Raw genomic sequence first — 21,457 nt, forward strand, 5'->3', positions numbered from 1 at the left:
CTTCCTTCATTCTTGTTGTAATACCCTTCTTGATAATACCCAACATTCTGTTTGCTTTCTTTGAGGCCGCCACGCATTGCGCCGTTGGTTTCATTGTTGTATCCACCAACACTCCCAAGTCTTTTTCAAGGTTACTTTCCCCCAGTACCAACCCCCCCATTTTTCCCTATATGCATGTCCTTGCATTTCTCTATATTGAAGTTCATCTGCCATTTATTCGCTCACTCCTCCAATGTTGTCAGGACTCTTTGCAGTTCTTCACATTCCCCTTTAGTTTTAACCCTGCTACAGAGTTTAGTGTCATCTGCAAACTTTATAACTTCGCACTTTGTCCCTGTTTCCAGGTCATTTATAAATACATTGAACAGCAGCGGCCCAAGTACAGACCCCTGTGGGACATCGCTCGTTACCCTTCTCCAGCCCGAGTAGTGGCCCTTCACTGCAACCCTCTGCTTTCTGTCTGCCAACCAGTGTTTAACCCATCTATGTACGTCCCCTTCCACCCCGTGGTGCCACAGTTTCCTAAGTAGCCGCTCATGAGGTAACTTGTCAAAGGCTTTTTGGAAGTCGAGATATATGATGTCTATGGGGTCCCCTTTGTCCATCTGGCTGTTTATCCCTTCAAAGAAGTGTAGTAAGTTCGTTTGGAATGATCTTCCTTTGCAGAAGCTATGTTGGCTCGTTTTCATTAGCCTATTCCTTTCTATATGCTCACAGATACTGTCTGTTATCAGTGCTTCTACCATCTTGCCCGGCACTGAAGTCAAACTCACCGGTCTGTAGTTTCCTGGATCACCTCTCGATCCCTTTTTGAAGATAGGTGTGACATTTGCTATTTTCCAATCCTCCGGGATCACCATGTTTTCAAGGACAGGTTGCAAACTTTTTGGAGTATTTCCGCTATTTCAGTTTTCAGTTCCTTTAATACCCTTGGGTGGATCCCATCCGGGCCCGGGGATTTGTCGGTTTTCAATCTGTTTATCTGTTGGAGGACATCTTGGAGACTTACCTCTAATGTCGATAGTTTTTCTTCTGGGTCTCCGTTAAAGATTTCTTCGGATTCCGGTATATTGGATGTGTCCTCACTTGTGAAGACTGACGAGAAGAACATGTTTAATCTGTCAGCCACCTCCTCTTCCCCCCTTATCACTCCTTTTATGTCCCCATCGTCCAACGGTCCCACTTCCTCTCTCGCCGGTTGCTTCCCTTTAATATATCTGAAGAAAGATTTGATGCTACCAGATTATCTTGCTTCTCAGTTTCCTTTGAACTATTCTATTAAGAGTACACGTAGAATAAATCTATTTAATTACCCTTCACTAAAATCATGTCAATATAAGAAGTTTTTTGACAGAATTTTATTATTCCAGGCCGCTAAATTGAATACTTGGCTTGGAAAAAACACGCCTGTTTGACATGTTTACATTTTAGTTACTGTACGGTTTAACTTCTTGCTTTTTAACTTTATATCGATGCATTTTTGACTGTTTCAATGTATTTTATATATATTGATTGTATAAATATTCAATGTATTTTATACATATTGATTGTTGTGAACCGCTTTGAACTTCTGGTATAGGGGTATACAAAAAAAAAAAATTATTATTATTAGAATGACTCAAAGGAAAATGAGAAAGTAACCTGGTGACAGCAGGTGCCATAAAGCAGTAAGAGGGGCCAAACGAGACTACAAAGAAAAAATAGCCAAGGAGGCAAAAACTTCAAGCCATTCTTTCAATATATTAAGGGGAAATGACCAGCGAAGGAAGCGTTGGGGCAGTTAGATGACCATGGAATAAAGGGAGTGCTAAAGGAGGACAAAGCCATTGCCGACAATCTGAACACAGTTTTTGCATCTGTGTTTACCAAAGAGGATATACACAACATACTGGAAGCCGTCAGGCTATACATAGGAAACGAAGACAGAAAACTGACAGGGTTGACGGTCAGTCTAAAAGAGGTATGCAGGCAGATTAATAGGTTTAAAAATGATAAATTCCCGGGACCGGAGGGCATCTATCCGAGGGTAATCAAGCAACTGAAAGGGACTATAGCTGAACTGCTTCAACTAATAGCCAATCTGTTGATCAAATCAGGAAGGATTCTGGAAGACTGGAAGGTGGCAAATGTACGTCGATCTTCAAGAAAGGTTTGAGGGGTAATCCGGCAAACCACAGACTGGTGAGTCTGACCTCAGTACCGGGAAAGATGGTAGAGGCGCTGATAAAGGAATGCATCATTGAGCACCTTGATGGGCAAAATCTGATGAGGACCAGCCAGCACGGCTTCAGCAAAGGAAGATCTTGCTTGACAAACTTGCTACACTTCTTTGAGGGAGTAAACAGGCAGATAGACAAAGGAGATCCCCATCGACATTGTATATCTGGATTTTCACAAGGCGTTAAACAAGGTTCCGCATGAACGACTACTTTGAAAAATTGTGAGCCATAGAATCGATGATGAAATACATTAGAAAACTGTAATGTACTTCCGGAGTCTTTCATAGGGGAAAACACTCTTCAGGGATTCAAGACAAAGTTAGACAAGTTGCTGCTGAACCAGAACATACGCAGGTAGGGCTAGTCTCAGTTAGGGTGCTGGTCTTTGACCAGAGGGCCACCGCATGAGCGGACTGCTGGGCACGATGGACCACTGGTCTGACCCAGCAGCGGCAATTCTTATGTTCTTATTAAAAACTGGTTGGCAGATAGGAAATAGAGTAAATGGACAATACTTGGACTTGAAAAGCGTCACCAGTCTAATACTTTTATTTTTTTAAAATCTTTATTAAGTTTTCAAGGCTAATAAAAAGTGCAAAACATTATATATACATTAATAATAATAGTAAGCACTTATAATCAGTCTAATACTGATTACAATACATGGTGGAATATAGTTTGTTTAACTAGATCATACCACAAAATTTGGGAACCTTAAATGATTACTGTAAATCACATCTTTGACTGTAGCTATAAGTCAAATACTGAGTTTACATCAATAGTTGTTTCTTTCATTTGTATTTGTACAAGTTGATTTCATCTAATTCCATCAGATGTAGACTATTCTTTAATGTTAACTTACCATTGTTTAACATTGTAATTTCTGGTGTGTATGTTACTATCAGTGACGTACCGGGGGGGCAGGGGGCGGGGGGGGGGCCGCCTCGGATGCACGCCTTAGGGGGGGTGCACAGCTGGCCAGGTCCGGGTCATTTGGTGCTGATCCACAGAAAATTCCTGCTGGTCCGGCAAGATCGGATTGGGGCTATTGGCAATGTCTGGGCTGCAACAACAATGAGCTGCATCGGCAGCCCCCCCGCGACGCAATTCATGATTGGCAACAGCCCCCCCAGCACTGAAATTCGGAAACGGGCCTCCTTCTCCCCCCAGTATCAACAGAACTTCAGATCAGCAATGCGGTGCTCAGCCCAAAGCTTCCCTTTGACTCAGCTTCCTGTTTCTGCCCAGGCAGTTCGAGTCAGAAGGAAGCTTTGGACTGAGCACCGCGTTGCCGATCTGAATTTCTGTTGATGTCGGGGGGAGAAGGAGGCCCGTTGCCAATCTTGAGTGTCATCGCGGGGGGGTTGGTGGGGCGTTGCCGATCTTGTTGCCAAAATCAGAAAGAAAGGTAAGAGGAAGGGAGAGAGATGGGCCTGTGGTGGATGGAGAGATTGAGAGAAGGGGGCAGATGATGCAAGTGGGGGAAAGAGAGAGAAGGGGCAGATGATGCAATTGGGGGAAAGAGAGAGAAGGGGCAGATGATGCAAGTGGGGAGAAGGGGCAGATGATGGAAGTGGGGATAAGGGGAAGATGATGGAAGTGGGAGAAAGAGAGAGAAGGGGTAGATGATGGAAATGGGGAGAAGGGGCAGATGAGGGAAGTGGGGAGAAGAGAGGAAGGGGCAGATGATGGAAATTGGGAGAAGGGGGAGAGAAGAGGGCAGATGATGGAAGTGGGGAGAGAGAAAAGGGCAGATGATGTAAGTGGGTAAAAGGGAGAGCAAATGCTGAATAAAAATGGAGAAAGAGAACACATACTGGATGAAAGGAGGGATAAAAAAAAGGACATATGCTGGATGGGGGAAGAAGATAGAGTTAGTGAGATAGTGGAGGGGTGAAGGAAAGGGGTGGCATGCTGTGGGTAGACACAGTGAAAAGAGGGAAACTGAGGACTGCATAGTAAGAAATAATTTAATTTAGACGGAGGCAGAAAATAAAGAAGGAAGACCAAAGAAGGAAAGGGAAGAGAGAGAGAAGAGAAAGATGCCAGAGAACGGGGAAGGAGACAGAGATATCATATCTGAGCAGAGAAAATGAGAAGAGAGAGATGCTAAAAACGACAGGGGGGAGGGAAAGAGAGATGAAAGGAGAAAGATGCCAGACCATGAGGGAACAGAGGGAAGATGATGGATGCCAGACCAAAGGGGGGGTATAGAGGAGAGATGGCAGGGGGAGACAGACAGTTTCTGGAAGGGGCAGATAGTGAATGGAGCAGGCAGAAGCTGGATTGAAGAGACAGGGCAGACTCTGGAAGGAAAAGAGTGAAAAGAAGATAAAAGCAGAAACCAGAGACAACAAAAGGTAGAAAAAAATCATTTTATTTCTATTTTGTCATAAGAACATAAGAACATAAGCAGTGCCTCTGCTGAGTAAGACAAGAGGTCCATAATGCCCAGCAGCACGCTCATGCGGCGGCCCATCAGGTCCAGGACCTGCATATTATCTATACCTTTCAATCCCCTTTTCCTTCAGGATAACATCTAATCCTTTCTTGAAACCCAATACTGTACTCTATCCTACCACACCCTCTGGAAGCACATTCCAGGTATCCACCACCCTCTGGGTGAAGAAGAACTTCCTAGTATTGGTTCTGAATCTGTCCCCTTTTAATTTATCCGAATGCCCTCTCGTTCTTGTAGTCTTCGAAGGTTTGAAGAATCTGTCCCTCTCCACTTTCTCTATTCCCTTCATGATCTTGTAAGTCTCTATCATGTCACCTCTAAGCCTCCGATTTTCCAGGGAAAAGAGCCCCAGTTTTTCCAATCTTTCAGCATATGAAAGGTTTTCCATACCTTTTATCAATCTCTTCACTCTTTTCTGAACCCTCTCGAGTATCGCCATGTCCTTCTTAAGATACAACAACCAATATTGGACGCAGTATTCCAGATGTGGGCGCACCATCGCCTGATACAATGGCAAGACAACTTCCTTCATTCTGGTTGTAATACCTTTCTTGATAATACCTAGAATTCTGTTTGCCTTCTTAGAGGCCACTGCACACTGTGCCGACAGTTTCATTGTCTTGTCTACCAGTACCCCCAAGTCCTTTTCTAGGCTACTTTCACCCATTACCAGCCCTCCCATCGTGTAGTTGTACCTCGGGTTTCTGTTTCCTACACGCAAGACTTTTACATTTCTCTACATTGAACGTCATCTGCCATCTCGTCGCCCACTCCCCTAGTTTGTTCAAGTCCCTTTGTAAATCTTTGCAGTCCTCTTTAGTCCTAGCCCCATTAAATAGTTTGGTGTCATCTGCAAATTTTATTACTTCGCAATTCGTCCCTGTTTCTAGATCATTAGAATATATCAGATTTGAAATATATATCCTGCTAGAGACATAACTGGGGACTGCAAAGCCCAGGCAGTGCTTCTTTAGCTTCCAGCTGGCTTAGGGTTCTCTCGGACCAGGGGGCACTCCCCTAACACTATTCCTGTCATGTGTGACTGCAGTATTCTGTTAGCATGAGATTTCTGTGTAGCATTCTGTAATAATTTGGCTTTTTCAGTTTTCTTGATAGTAGAGTGGACATATGTGAAGGGGAGGGGAGACAGGGGTTTTGTTGGTCCTTGCTCTGTATATTTATATTTATAAAATGACAATTGTACAGAATATTGTTTCTTTTTATACTTTAATAAAATACGTTCAATATAAAATCATAACTGAGGCTTGTGCAGATGGGATCAGATGGTTTGCGTGGACTGAGCTTGCGGAGACGAGGCGGAAATGTGGTTTTTTTTTTATTTCAGTCTTAGTAGTTTGCCGGTCCACAAAGTAATTCTTTTATTTCTGCCGGTCCACGGGTGTAAAAAGGTTGAAAAACACTGCTTCTCCTCGCTAAAACTCTGTCACTATAAAAGATTCATAGACAAAACCTTCGCCTACCAAGCAGCCAAGCTCAACACATGGCTGGCCCAAATGATACTCGAGGCCCCCCTCATACTTCGACTTCAGAAAATCTCTCAAAACTTACCTTTTCAGCAAACAAGACCCCTAGCAGCCCCACCTGCTCACATTTTCCTCTCCCCCCCCCCTGCTCTCCCCCCCCTTTACAGCTCCTCTCTTCCCTGTCTTCAACAACCTCCCTCCATCCTCTGTCAATTTCGGTTTTACTTGTTACTGAATTGTTTTATTTGTTTGTAAATCTGCTTGAAAACGTAGATCCTTTTTTAATTGATGTAAACCGCCTAGAACTCGCTGGGTATGGCGATATATAAAAAATAAAATTATTATTATTATTAAATTATTAAAATTGGCAGCTGCGCTGAGTTGCAGGAAGGTCCCCCGATGACTTGTCTGCCGGCTTTGCTCCGGAAGAAGTAAGTTATGGACAGTAGAGAAACAACAAAACCAGTAAGCTCAAATGTTTTGATCAACAACACATACACACACTCTCCTAGAATAGGGAAGAAGTCATAATGCACTTTGCTTAATTTAATTATATTGCTTCTGGCACTAACCACTAACCAATGAGTGAAATAGCAAGTGCCACTTTCCTACCCACCTCTGGTCCTCCCATATCAGTCTGCACCCAACCTGGATAGATAGCAGTACACAGGATGCCGTCTTTCATGTATCCCAATGCCTGGCAACGTGTGAGCATGTTCAGAGCAGTCTGCAGTGGAGACATTCAAAAGATAAGACATGGATCCACAGTGAATTCATTTTGATTTTGGAAAATTATTGGATCTAGGTCAGATTTCTTTGAGAATTGGGAGAAAGTTTGATGGATTTGTTCTGCAGACCTTGAACAAATACACATTTTCCTTCCAACTCAAAACAGGCAGAATTCTACGTGGTTTAAGTTCAACATCTGAGAAATTCAACATCCAGGGTTATGACAGCAATTCACCCAGTTCTGTACAAGAGTCTATGGAGACTGTACAAGTATAGAACTGTATTTGCCAAAGAGCAGTTCTTTGGCTTGGCTTAGTCCATTGCAGCTCAGACTTTTCCAGTGATTCATATTCTAGACTTTTGTATGTGGAAAGTACAGACAATGATATGTACTAGGACAGAAATAATTCATGTAAGATTGGGATAAAATAAAAACTGAAAATAACAGATATAGGAATTGCAGAGGATAGATTATATACAGAAATAGAAGAGAAGAAACTCAAAATCATGATGAAAAAGTAGTTAAGATGTATGGTAGGAGCCAATTTTACATCAGGATCCCACGCTGAAATTTTTTTAAAAAGTGCCTATTTGTTTCCTATTTTATTGAAGCAATATAGGCAACAATATGCTTTGGGTATAGGCAGCCTTTCAGAACTATACCCAATAACACAAAAATTCTTTCACATAAACTTTCATTTGCTCCAAATGAATTGTAATATGTCTGTATAAATCTCTTCCATATTCTATATAATAGGTCAGCCAAAGTTGGGCACGCAAATATGAGTGCTGATCCAAGATCCACTTGCAAGCTAATTAAGTTACTGAGCTGTTAAACAATTCATAATTGGTGTTAATTGGCACTCATTTGAAGTTACATGTGATCTGCTTGCACACTATTTTATAACATGGTACCCAATTCAAAGGGGTGCCATGGGAGGGGCATGGGTGGGCATTCCAAGAATTTAGGCACAGTGTTATAGAATTCTGTTATTTATGCGCCCAGCTGTCTTTAGTTGCATACCAGCATTTACACCAAGTTTTAGCAGGCATAAGTGCTCATGCCCAAAAAGTTAGGCATGAGATCCATGCTAAACTAGTATTCTGTAAAGAGCTCTTTGGGCAGAGTGCCCTTTGCAAAATACTATTTTAGCATGGATGTTACTAGCGCCTAACTTTGAGAAATATTTACTGTATTTTTCCCTCTGTGTATATATACTTTTTTTTTTAACCGGTAATAAAATATGCATACACATTACAACTATGCCCCCAGCTTTACTTAGGTTTTAAAAGTATGTGTGCTTTGTAATAATGGTCACTTGTTTGAGCATATAGCCTCTGTGCAATTTTTTAATAAACATTTTCTACTTATAAAATATGCATTACATGTGGAAAATATTTTATAAAACTTCCCCCAAAGCATAGAGAAGGGACTGAGGTAGAGCAGAACAGAACAGAATAATATTACTAGCTTGTCACTGGTTAGAATTCCGTACCTTGCTGCAACGGTAGGAAACAAATGGCCAGCAGAGAAAGGTTTCTGAAGTTTTTTCTATAGATGCCCCCATCGTTGACATATTTATCACAGCAGCTCTAGTCCAACTCATTTTGCCCTGAGGGTTCTCTTGAGCTGCTTTCTTCAGCAAGGGTAGGAATGCCTGCAAAGAAATACAAACTGTGTCACATTAGGGGCAATGTTACCCGTTCTGAGCTCGTTGGGGAGGATGGGATATAAAACTAACCAAATAAATAAATATATCGCTCCTTACCTTAAGTCAGGGGTGTCCAATGTCGGTCCTCGAGGGCCGCAGTCCAGTCGGGTTTTCTGGATTTCCCCAATGAATATGTATGAGATCTATTTGCATGCACTGCTTTCAATGCATATTCATTGAGGAAATCTTGAAAACCTGACTGGATTGCGGCCCTCGAGGACCGACATTGGACACCCCTGCCTTAAGTATTATACTCAATTTGGTTACTGTATCTCAAAAAAAGATACCGCTGAATTAATAAAGACTTCAAGAAGAGTGACCATATTGATAAAGAGAAAGGACACCTCTCCCTCCCACATCCAACAGGGCTTGTTCTAGGCGTTTTTGACTTGGACAAAAAGTTGGACGAAAATGTGGTATAAAGTTGGATGATTTAGTGCAGGGGTAGGGAACTCCGGTCCTCGAGAGCCATATTCCAGTCAGGGTTTCAGAATTTTCCCAATGAATATGCATTGAAAGCAGTGCATGCAAATAGATCTCATGCATATGCATTGGGGAAATCCTGAAAACCCGACTGGAATACGGCTCTCGAGGACCGGAGTTCCATACCCCTGATTTAGTGACTAAGACGATTTTCGAAAGGGGAAAAAGATTTGGACGTATTTTTCGAAAATGTGTCCTAATCTGTTTTATACTAAGGGTGACTTGCAACTTAGACATTCCTTTCGATTATGCCCCTCCACATCTCTTTCCCTCTCATGCCACACATCTATGTCCAACAATTCTCCGTTCCTTTTCCCTCTCCCATTGGCAGCATTTATTTCTCTCCCTTCCCACTACTCTACCTGGGCAGCATCTCTCTTTTCCTCCTTTCTTAACCTCCCCCCAGCCCGAGCATTATTCTTCCCAACCCTCTCCCAGTATATGTAGTATCTATCTTTCCCAACCCCTGAGCATCTGTCCTCCCTGCCTTCCCAACTCCTTACCCCCTGCACCCAGCTTCTCCCTACCAGGCACTGCACCCAACCCTCTTCCCTCCCTCCCCTGTCTGGCTCTTCACCCAGCCCCCCTTCCTTCCTTCCCTCCCCTGTCAGACTCTGCACCCAGTCCCCTTTCCTCCCCTTTCCTCCCAACCCCTTTCTGGCTCTTCACTCAGCCCCCTTCCTTTCTTCCCTCCCCTGTCAGACTGCACCCAGCTCCCTTCCCTCCCAACCCCTGTCAGACTCTTCACCCAGCCCCCTTCCTTCCTTCTTTCCCTCCTTTGTCAGACTCTGCACCCTGCCCCCTCCCTCCCAGGCTCTTCAGTACACTCTGCCCATCTTTAAAAAGGGATCAAGAGGTGACCCAGGAAACTACAGACTGGTGAGTCTGACCTCGGTTCCGGGGAAAATGGCGGAAGCACTGATAAAAGAAAACATCGATGAACATTTTGAAAGAAACAAACTTCTGATAACCAGCCAACATGAATTCTGCAAGGGGAGATCGTGCCTAATGAACTTATTGCACTTCTTCGAAGGAATTAACAAACAGATGGACAAAGGAAACCCCATAGACATCATATATCTAGATTTCCAAAAAGCCTTTGACAAGGTGCCCCATGAACGCCTACTCCGGAAACTGAAGAACCATGGGGTGGAAGGAGAAGTACATAGATGGATCAGAAACTGGTTGGCGGGTAGGAAACAGAGGGTAGGAGTGAAGGGCCACTACTCGGACTGAAGGAGGGTCACAAGTGGGGTCCCACAGGGCTTGGTGCTTGGGCCGTTGCTATTTAATATATTCATAAATGATCTAGAAACAGGGACGATGTGCGAAATAATAAAATTTGCAGACGAGACCAAACTATTTAGTGGAGCTCGGACTAAAGAGGACTGCGAAGAATTGCAAAGGGACTTGAACAAACTAGGGGAATGGGCGACGAGATGGCAGATGAAGTTCAACGTTGAGAAATGTAAAGTATTACATGTGGGAAACAGAAACCCGAGGTACAACTATACAATGGGAGGGATGTTATTAAATAAGAGTACCCAAGAAAGGGACTTGGGGGTAATGGTGGACATGACAATGAAGCTGACGGCACAGTGCGCAGCGGCCGCTAAGAAGGCAAACAGAATGCTAGGCATAATCAAGAAGGGTATTACAACCAGAACGAAAGAAGTTATCCTGCCATTGTATCGGGCGATGGTGCGTCCGCATCTGGAATACTGCGTCCAATATTGGTCGCCGTATCTTAAGAAGGACATGGCGTTACTCGAGAGAGTTCAGAGGAGAGCGACGCGTCTGATAAAGGGATGGAAAACCTTTCATACGCTGAGAGATTAGAGAAACTGGATCTCTTTTCTCTAGAGAAGAGGAGACTTAGAGGGGATATGATAGAGACTTACAAGATCATGAAGGGCATAGAGAGAGTAGAGAGGGACAGATTCTTCAAACTTTCAAATAATAAAAGAACAAGAGGGCATTCAGAAAAGTTGAAAGGGGACAAATTCAAAATGAATGCTAGGAAGTTCTTCTTTATCCAACGTGTGGTGGACACCTGGAATGCGCTTCCAAAGAGCGTAATAGGTACTGGGGTTCAAGAAGGATTGGACAATTTCCTGCTGGAAAAGGGGATATAGGGGTATAGATAGAGGATTACTGCACAGGTCCTGGACTTGTTGGGCCGCAGCGCGAGTGGGCTGATAGGCACGTGGACCTCAGGTCTGAACCAGTAGAGGCATTGCATATGTTCTTATGTTCTTATGTTCTTCCTACCTCCTCCTGGTCAGTAGCAGCTGATTTATTCCACCGCTGAGCGGCAACCTGTAGGAGAGCGCTTCAGTGCTACCTACTTGGCACTCAGTGGCTTCTTTGACTGGGTTAGCAGTGGGCAGGAGTTCAGAAAGCTCGCTCCTGCCTGCTGCTCCCCTGGATCACCAGGGATCAAATTTTGGGGGAGGCCAGGGCCCTGTGGCCCCCCTCCCCTATTCCAGCACCTATGTATCCAAACATCTCCTTTGCGAGATGACTTTAGAGAGGAACTTGGTAGAATCTGGTATAGGGTGGATCCAATACAAGCACAGAAACTTAATTTAATTAGGTATTTATATATTATCTATCAAGGTTATATAAACAGTTTACAATCAGAGACTCAAGCATTTTTCCCTATCTGTTCCAGTGAGCACACATTCTAACATACTTAGGGCAATAGAGGATTGAGTGACTTGTCCAGGGTCACAAGGAGCAGTGTGGGGTTTGAACCCACAACCTCAGGGTGCTGAGGCTGTAGCTCTAACCACCAAGTCATTCCTTTCCAGGATGCACGTAAGGGCTATGAAGAACACTGTTGTGAGGTTGAAGGAGCCTTCTTAGTTCATCTGCTAAGATGTCGTGTTTCCCTGCAAGATAAACTATTCTGAGCAGTATGTTGTGAGCAATTGCCCAAGTCCATATTTCCATAGCTTCCTGGCAGAGAGGACGAGACTACGTGCCTCCTTGTTTATTCAAGTAGAACATGGCAATTTGATTGTCAGTGCAAATGAGGACTACCTGATTCTGAAAGTGATCCTGGAAAGTGCGGAGGGCATTGCAAAATGCTCAGAGCTCCAGCAGAGTGTTGGCGATAGTTCTCTCATGAGGAGTCCAGACTCCTTGAGTGTGGAGGCCATCAAGATGGTCTCCCCAGCCCAGCATGGAAGTGTCTGTAGTGAGAAGCTTCTGGTGTGGTGGAGGCTGGATGAGAAGGCCTCTGGAGAGATTGGATAGAAGCATTCATCACTGGAGGGAGTGACAAAGGTCTGGGGTCACCTGTATAATTGCAGAGAGAGATCCAGTGGCCTGAGTCCACTTGGATGAGAGAGTCTATGGGGGAACTCTGAAGAGCTGACATGCAAACAGAGGATGTGAACCGTCAAAGTCATATGACCCAGAAGCCGTAACATTTGTTATGCAGTAATGTGTGGTAGGGAGGAGACTTTCTGGCACAGGTGGATAAGATTGTTGATTCTTTGTTGAGGTAGAAAAGCTTCACTGAGTAGAGTCTAGAAGAGCTCCTATGAACTACAAGATCTGGGTTGGCTGGAGATATGACTTCAGGTGGTTCACTGCAAACCCCAGCAATTCCAATAGACAAACTTTCACATTGATGGCATGCTGAGCTTGTTGCGATGATGAGGCCTTGATCAACCAGTCATCTAGATAAGGGAACATGTGCGCAGAGTTGCAGCTATCATTACCAGGCATTATGTGAACACTTTCAGTGCTAATGCCAGGCCAAATGGTAAGACTCTATACTGGAAATGGCATGAGCTCACTGGAAAGGGAAGATATTTCCTGTGGGCAGGTATGATTGGAATGTGAGTGTACACTTCTTTTGAGGTCTGGAAAGCAGAGCCAATAATTCTTCTCCAATAGTGGTAACAGGGTTCCCAGAGAGTTCATGCAAAACTTCTCTTTCACTAAATATTTGTTTGAGAGCGCGAAGGTCTAGAATTTAGAAAAGACCTCTGGTCTTTTTCAGTATCAGGAATTACTTGGAATAGAACCCTCAGCCCCTCTCCTGCAGAACAATTTTTTCTATTGCATTGAGCTGGAGAAGGGCTGAGAGCTCTTGGTGAAGGTTCTTCTGGAGGGAGCTGAAAAGAGACTCTCTTGTAGGGTGGTCCAGAAGTTTCTGTAGTAAGCGCAGAGCAAAACCCAGAGCCAATACCTGGCACATCCATTGATCTGATGTTATGAGAGTTCAACGTTGGTAGACGTGATGAAGCCTGCCTCCTACTGGAAGATCCAGAGGAAGCCTGAGGGAGTTGATGCAATACTCTCTAGCAGGGAGGCAAAAAGACAATTGCTGTTTGGATTGATTCTGAGACTGTGATTTCTGTTGTCTAGGATGTCTCTGATTATTAGAGCTTGCAGACGAAGAAGGCTGGTTGAAATTATGTCTGGAATTGTAAAAGGAAGAACATTTAGAGGTAATGGAATACTTTTGAGAAGACTAAAATTTTTGTGACATCTGAGCCTTTGATAAGGTAGTCATATAGTCATATATATTTCTTAATTTTGTCTGCAGCTTCTTTGATGTTGTCCCAAAAAGGTAAATTACCTTTACATGACTTCTGCCTCAAACATGCGTGTAAGTGGTTCTAAACACTTGTATCTTCAGGCTGCCAGCCAAACCAATAAATGTGATTGAGACCTTAAACCCTCTAGCTCCACGCATGTTGATGAGGTGAGGGAACTGCAGGTGGCACCCAGTAAAGCCCTCAGGACTGTCATGGGGCCACATAGCCTGTGCTCAAGCTCTGGATAACCATGAGCAAGCTCTACTATCAGAGGAATGGTCCACAAGCCTCCAAATTAATAGTGCAGGCTGGCTAGGCAGCCCTAAGGGTTGCCCTGCTAGTTGCAGACTCAATCCAGAGAGGCCATGTCTTCTCACAGTCAACCCAGCCAACTGATTAACTGTTCCCCTTAACTGTATCCATGACATCCTGGTTATCTGTCTTATACTAAACTAAACTAAATTAAACCTTGGGTTTACATACCGCACCATCTCCACGAATGCGGAGCTCGGCACGGTTTACAGGAAGAAGGATGAGAGAGGAACTACAGTGGAGAGATTAAAGAGTTAGGTGTAAAGGGGGAAGGTGAGAGGCCTAAGAGGGGGGAAGTGTTACAGTTTTGAGAATAGCCAGGTTTTTAGGTGTTTGCGGAAGAGTTGGAGGGAGCTTGAGGTTCGGAGTGGGGAGGTGAGGTTATTTCAGATCTCAGTGATTCTAAAGGGGAGGGATGACCCAAGTTTGCCTGCATGGGAAATACCTTTTATGGAAGGGAAGGATAGTTTAAAAATTTGGGAGGATCTGGAGGAAGTAGGGGTTGGGGAGTTCCAGGATAGAGGGATAACAGCAGGAAGGATGCCATGTAGGATCTTGTAGGCCAGACACGCACATTTGAAGTGGATCCTGGGGATTACTGGGAGCCAATGGAGCTTAGACAGGAGTGGTGAGACGTGATCAAATTTGCTTTTCGCGAAAACAAGCTTAGCTGCGGCGTTCTGAATCCGCTGAAGTCTGTGAAGGCTTTTCTTGGTTAGGCTGAGGTAGATAGAATTGCAATAATCCAATCTGGAGAGGATGATGGATTGTACTAGGACTGCGAAGTGTTTTTGGTGAAAATAGGGTCTGACTTTCCTTAGCATGTGAAGGCTGAAGAAGCATTTCTTCACCAGGGATTGGAGATGTTCGTTGAAGGATAGAGAAGAGTCTAAGGTGACACCCAGAACTTTGCTTGAGAACTCGAGCTGTAATGGGGGGCCAGAGGACAATGGGATGGAGGAAGGTAGATGGTCTAATTTTGGGCCGAGCCAAAGGAGTTTTGTTTTGGACTCGTTTAGTTTCATATGCATTGTGAATGCCCAGGATTGGAGGTTCTTTATGCATGAGGATATGTTCGTGGAGAGGTTAGTGAGGTTTGAGTCGGTCTCAAGGAGGACGAGGATGTCATCAGCGTAAGTGTAAAGAGTTTCAAGGGGGGATAGTTGGAGTAGTTTCAGGGAGGACATGTAAATGTTAAAGAGGATTGGGGAGAGGGGTGAGCCTTGTGGGACACCACAAGTCGGGGTCCAGGGGGAGGATGAGGTGCCGCTCATGTTAACTCATGTTAATCTGTTTAGATTGTAAGCTCTTTCAAGCAGGGACTTTTTTTCTTCTTCTTTGTGACTCTGTACAGCAGTAGGTACATCTGGTAGTGCTCTAGAAATAATTAATAGTAGTAGTAGTAGGCAGAGCTGTCCCAGGAGCACTGGGAACTTCTGCAGCACTGAAAGCCTCACAGTCCAGATAAAATACCCAAAAATAATAAAAATGATCTCAGAGCAGATCATAAAACCACCTTCCAACTTGCATGTAGAAGGTACAACTGAGGAGGATCTGGAGCCCCCAAAAAATTTCTACACAAACTTGCAAGTGGGGATATATGACCCACCTCTCAAGACTCCTGTAGGTAGATAGATAGATTAGATAGATAAGAGTGTTGTGATGGGAAGGAAATCTTATACTATGTCTACATACTCATATTTTCTGTTGCAGCATCACATACATTGGGGAGAGGAGAGAATGCACCTCCAATACTTGTCCTGTAGTGAGGTAGTTTGTGAAGACACTTGCTGCTGCTTGTGCTGTAACCAGACACAGTTTTGTGTTTCTTTTATAGTATATCCTATCACATAATGAAGGAAGCATTATAATATGTTACCTTGGTCACCAACATTGGCCCAACCACATTAGTTGTAAAGGCATTTAGCAAATCTTTTTCATCTACTGATTCCAATGTATTGTTTTTGCATATCCCTGCGTTATTTATCAGCACATTCAGTCCACATCCTTTTAGTTGTTTCTCAACCTCCTTCATGGCTTCTGCCACACTTGCAGGATCTGTTGTTTCTAGAAAGAGAAAAGAGTGAAGGATATTTGATTGTATACTTCCCACACTGATTTGCTTTATAAAATCTTTGTGAAAATCAATCATTATTACAAAGGTGCAATTCTTTCATATCTCTGACTTCATGTTTTTTAATTTTATTCTAGTGAGACTTTTGAGCTGTTCTATGATATTTACTTATTCAAATCACTTTTTACACACATTCTATTACTGCAGAACAAAAGTGGAATATGAATAATAATAATAACAATTTATATACTGCAGGACCATAAAGTTCTATGCGGTTTACAATAGTTAAAAATGCTACAAATTAAGTAAAACTTGCAAAGATTAAGAACTAGTAATGGAGAGTCCTAAGGATCAATCATTGTGTAATGAGATTATACAAATCAGCTACCTAAATACATCAGGAACAGATATGTTTATAGGTGTCTCCTAAATTCCCCATACGTGTTAGCAAGCAGAAGCAATTGTTCTAGATCTTTACCCCTTAATGCTGCCTGATATGAAAGAAGTCTGGATGTGTTCTTTCTAGAATTGATGCACTTGAATATAAATTGCTTGGAGCTTGTATTTGTAAAAGATGTGTACTAAATCTAAATCCAGACAGTGGGATAGCTGTTAGTTACTGTCAAATAATGCTGATCTAGAAAACAACATATCCTAAGCTTGTCATTAACCCCTCTAAAACTATCACTGCTTGAATCAATGGATATCTGTCATGTCTGTCTCATGCCCTCCCATTTCTCAGGACACATATTATGCTGGCAGATTCATACAAATAAATGTCTGGTCATATGTATTGATTTCAGGATACCATTACTTTGAAATCATGCTTCATACCTCTATCATACCTCCACGTGGTTCGCCGATACTTGAATGAATCAGCTTAGTTGACTTTTCTCTATGGGTCCAACATTCAGTGCTATTTAGCTGGCCAGGGACAGCTCCTGGTTGACTAAATTGCACACAGCCAGCTATCCAGTGAGAGATTTCCGGCTATCTCCCGCTGGACAACCTGTTTGGCGAATAGCCTGATGACCAGCCATGTCATGCGATAGTCAGTTACCATCAAAATTCATCAGCAGCATGTCTTGGTTGCCAGATAGATCCACATAAATAGCAGGTCTATCTTTGACTGCTTTAACTTAGCCAGCCAGCTGGTGAATATCAATCTGCCAAACAAATCCTCCCAAAACAAATTCAATGCTGGTCGCCGGATACAGTGCCGGTATTGAATTTCCAGGTTTGCCGCAGACCACGGGAGACAGCTGGCTATCTCATGAAGTCTCAATCAATATTGGGTGGCAGACATTTATCACATTGTGATTTATCTGTTGTAACATCATCTTATGTTTTGTTTTTGTTGAAAATGCTACAGTCAATCCAGAACACTATCACAGGTACAAAAATTTGACATATAATCTCCCCCCCCCAACTCCTTATTCATTATGGCTACCCATACCTTAGAGTCCAATTTAAAATTTTGAGCCTAAACATAAGGTTCTTCACTCCAGAAACCCATTGTACCTGGCAGCCTCATTTTCACTATACACCCCATCAGAGTGCTGTGATCCACTCAAGACATATGTTTCTTCAGTCCCTCTGGGCTTGTTTAGAATCCACTTGCCAAAGTGCCTTTTCTTTACTACTCTGACCCTCTGAAATATGCTACCTGTCCTACAAGAAATTCTGTTCTGGTATGAAGACAAACCTTTTCACACAAGCCTTTGGTGTTGTGCTAGGTGCTGTGAACACCTAGGGTGGAGTTCTTGATTGTCTTTTGAACTATGACTTTCCTTTCTTTCTTTTTGTCTGGCCTCACTCCATTTTTCCTCTTTCCTATTAATATCTTGATATTCCTTTCCCCCTTTGTTTTTGTATAAATTGCTTTTATTGGTAGACCTTGAAAGGTGGTATACAAAAGAACCAATAAAAAATATATATGAGTCCATACTCACAACAATTTAAATGGCCAGAAATGGTTTCTGGTCAGTTAAATCACCTGTTCAGGGCTAACTGCTCATTTGTAGCAGCACTGTTAATTAGCACCTCACTAAAACCTGGCTGTTTTAAGGGCATTCTGTGAGTGGGGTTGGCACTTGGCAAGTTAAATGTCAATATTCAGCACTTAACTAGTCAGGGTTACCACATAAATGGACCACATGAAAGTCAGCCCTATCTTTATGTGATGCTTCATAGCACTTAGGGCTAGATTCACAAAAGTCGGCAATCATCACTAAACCTGTTTTCACAGGTTTAGCGACTATCGCTGCTACCCACTTGATTCACTAAACGACCCACCGCGTGTTGTCCGATCCAATCCAACCCATGCAAATTAGTAAAACCCCATGCAAAATAGTCAAGCGATTGATTCGCTAACAATTGTTGGCTATTTTGAATCGGATTTTACTATCCTAAAACCCGACTGCTGCAGACCTGTCGGTAACTGTGTTACCGATAGGTCTGCTGGTTTTTTGACAGGTCTGCCTGTCTTATTTATTCATTTTTTTTCCATGACACAGATATTTTGCGTGTGTTACATATGCAAAATATCTGCCTCATTTTTTTCTTTTAAATGAGTAAAAGATAGTCAGAGACCTGTCAAGAACCTCTCCCCCTATGACCCACAAATGGCAGAAGGAATGCCTGGTCCTCTTGCCATTGGCGCCATTGGCCCCCTCTTCCCCAACCTGCCCTGGTCGGCCAAACACCCCCCTGCCCGCCCGCCCGCCAAACACCTGACTGCGCTTAAAAATATGACAGGAGGGATGCTCACTCCCTCCTGCCATCGGCCCCTCTCCCCCCAAACAAACAGCAGGAGGGATGCTCACTCTCTCCTGCCAGTGGAAACCCCCTCCCCCTCCCCGTACCTTTAATAGTTGTAAGTAGGAGGGGTGCTCACTTCCTCCTGCTCCTCCAGCCTCCTGCACTGCAATGCAGGCCTTAGGCCCCGCCCTGGTGCATCATGTGATGCATGGGGAGGGGCCTAAGGCCCTGATTGGCTCAGGCACCTCGGGCTCAAGCCTTGCAAAAAAGATCGTGAATCAATTGCTGTTTCAAAATTGGCCAGAGAATCAGGCAACAGCAATTGAATCACTATCTTTAGTGAATCTGGGCCTTAACTGTCTATGCTTTAGTTGGCTTCACAAACCTGGAAATTAAAAACTGAAGCCCAGACATGGCCCAGCACTGAATTTCCAGGCATAATGTCAGTGGTAATCAGCAAAACGCTGAGCGCCGTTGGCTAAACATGAGGCATTATGTTTGTAACAGCCAGTAAGGAAATACACAGTGCCAATATGAAACCAATGAAATAATACTTCTGCTGTGACGTCAGTATTAGGGAGGCAGAACACATTTGACTATCTAGAGACATTCCAACTTCTTCTGAAAAGAGGAAGTGCCATAGTATAATCAGAGGGAGGAACCAATGTGAAAAGAAACTTGACTACTATAAAATTCTAATTTGTAACTCAATATTGAAACCCTTGTCTTAGATTTTGATCTATGTATGTTCCCACTAAGCGGAACTTGTGAGTAATCACTCATACATTTTAAATGTTCATTACATGGTTGCTCTCAAACATACTAACCCAATATGACTTTCAAACATAATTAAGCTATAAAAAATTAATTAAATTATATCTGTTACCATATGTGTGATGTTTTTTGTACTATATACAGAAATGCATTGCTACTACTGGAATCAAAACGTGTTGGTTTTTAGAACTTTTCGCTCACACAAAAAAAAAAAAAACATTTGCACACACCCAGCCATTCCTTAGAGAGAGCATTGGTTTTGATCCTCCTTGGCCTCTGGCTTCTTACTATTAGATGAGAACCTTATGGCCAGAGCCTTAACAAGTAGAAGCCTGTATGCTGTGACATCCAGGCTAGTATTCTGAAAGGCATGACATAAGAACCATGAGTCAAAACTGGTTAAGTTTCTGCCCTGTTAGAGGGATCATAAAAAAACCCTCTAGTATCCATTGCCCCTTCTGTTTGCACTCAAGAGGAAAGCCTGGATTATACATTTAGTATTTCAGCAAGGTGCCCTGATCATGTGGAGGAACATTTTCAATACAGAAAATGTTCCAACTTTTTATTTCAAAAATGGCCATTTGCTACATGATTTTGAGCTAAGTGCATTTATTTTTTAGGACCATTTTCGGGGGAGGGGGAAACATCCAAGGGAAAAGCACACAAAATTAATCCATTAATATGTATGGGTGGGCCAGCATTCTTAGTAAACTGACCACTCAGACATCCCAGAAGAGCAGTAGAGCACCCTAGGGGCACTGCAGTGAACCTAACATTAAAACATAAGAATTTCCATACGGGGACAAACTGTAGGTCCATCAAGCCCAGTATCCTGTTTCCAACAGTGGCTAACCCAGGTCACAAGTATCTAGCTAGATCCCAAGTAGTAAAAACAGATTTTACATAAAAGGTCTCAGGAACACATCTCATCATTACCCCCTTATAGTGTATGGGAAGCCCTCCAAAACTTACCCAAAACCTACTGGACCCAACTGTATACCACAACAATAGCCCATATGCCTGCAGGTTTCACCTATGTGTACGTACAATGGGTTTTAGAGGGCTCACACTTTCCACCACATGTGTGCTAGTTAGAGTGGGATATAGACCTGGGTCACCATCTCTATAGACCACTACACCGACTACTAGGCTATTCCAGGAGCCTGTTTGCTGGTCTAATAGAACTGGCCGTAACATCTGAAGCTGGTTTACAGGCTAGTATGTACTGTTTCTTTCACATCTTTGGTAGATGGAAGGGGGTCAGTTAACACTGGAATAGTAAGGGGGAATCATGCTTTATTCTTTCCAGTGGTCATCTTGTCAGTTTGGGCACCTTTTTGGCACTTATTCATTACTGAAACAGGCCTAGCTTCAAATGTCCAATGTTTGCCTGGGACGATTTCTATAATAATAATAATAATTTATTTCTTATATACCGCTATACCGTGAAGTTCGAAGCAGTTTACAATAAAGATACATTTGACAGTACATGGGATAGAAACGGTTTACAATAAAGATACATTTAGTCAGTACATGGGATGCAAGTGGTTTACATTAAAGATTCATTTTGTCAGTACATGGGATACAAGTGGGTTACAGTAAAGATATATTTTGTCAGTACATGGGATGCAAGTGGGTTACAATACAAGTGGTTTACTATCAAGGTGCATTTTGTCAGTGTAAGGGATACAGGTGGGTTACCATCAGTACATGGGTTACAATAAAGATACGTTTTGTCTATAATGTTCCATTATTGCAGAAAAATGTCCAAATCATAAACCCACTCTAGCCCCACCTAAAACATACCCCAACATGCCCCCTTGAGATTTAGATGCATTACATATGAACAGCATAAAAAACCGTCTACAAAATTGGTTTCAAAGAATGGCAAAC

General features: G+C 43.0%; 1 protein-coding gene across 4 annotated transcripts in view; it reads right to left on the reverse strand.

Annotated features, from left to right (window-relative positions):
• Positions 1–21,457, reverse strand: part of LOC117359509 (C-factor-like) — a 232,977-nt gene that overhangs the window by 15,690 nt on the left and 195,830 nt on the right. For 2 of the 4 annotated variants that reach the window (XM_033942427.1, XM_033942424.1), the window contains 3 exons: positions 15,836–16,023; positions 8,390–8,551; positions 6,781–6,891 (listed from right to left, as the gene is read on the reverse strand). In XM_033942427.1, coding sequence (XP_033798318.1) covers positions 6,781–6,891; positions 8,390–8,551; positions 15,836–16,023 — 461 coding nt within the window. Of the gene's footprint in view, positions 1–6,780; positions 6,892–8,389; positions 8,552–15,835; positions 16,024–21,457 lie in introns of those variants that run through there. The other 2 variants (XM_033942428.1, XM_033942426.1) reach the window with 2 other exon arrangements.

This window comes from Geotrypetes seraphini, chromosome 4 (genome assembly GCF_902459505.1).
Source record: "Geotrypetes seraphini chromosome 4, aGeoSer1.1, whole genome shotgun sequence".
Classification (NCBI taxonomy): domain Eukaryota; kingdom Metazoa; phylum Chordata; class Amphibia; order Gymnophiona; family Dermophiidae; genus Geotrypetes; species Geotrypetes seraphini.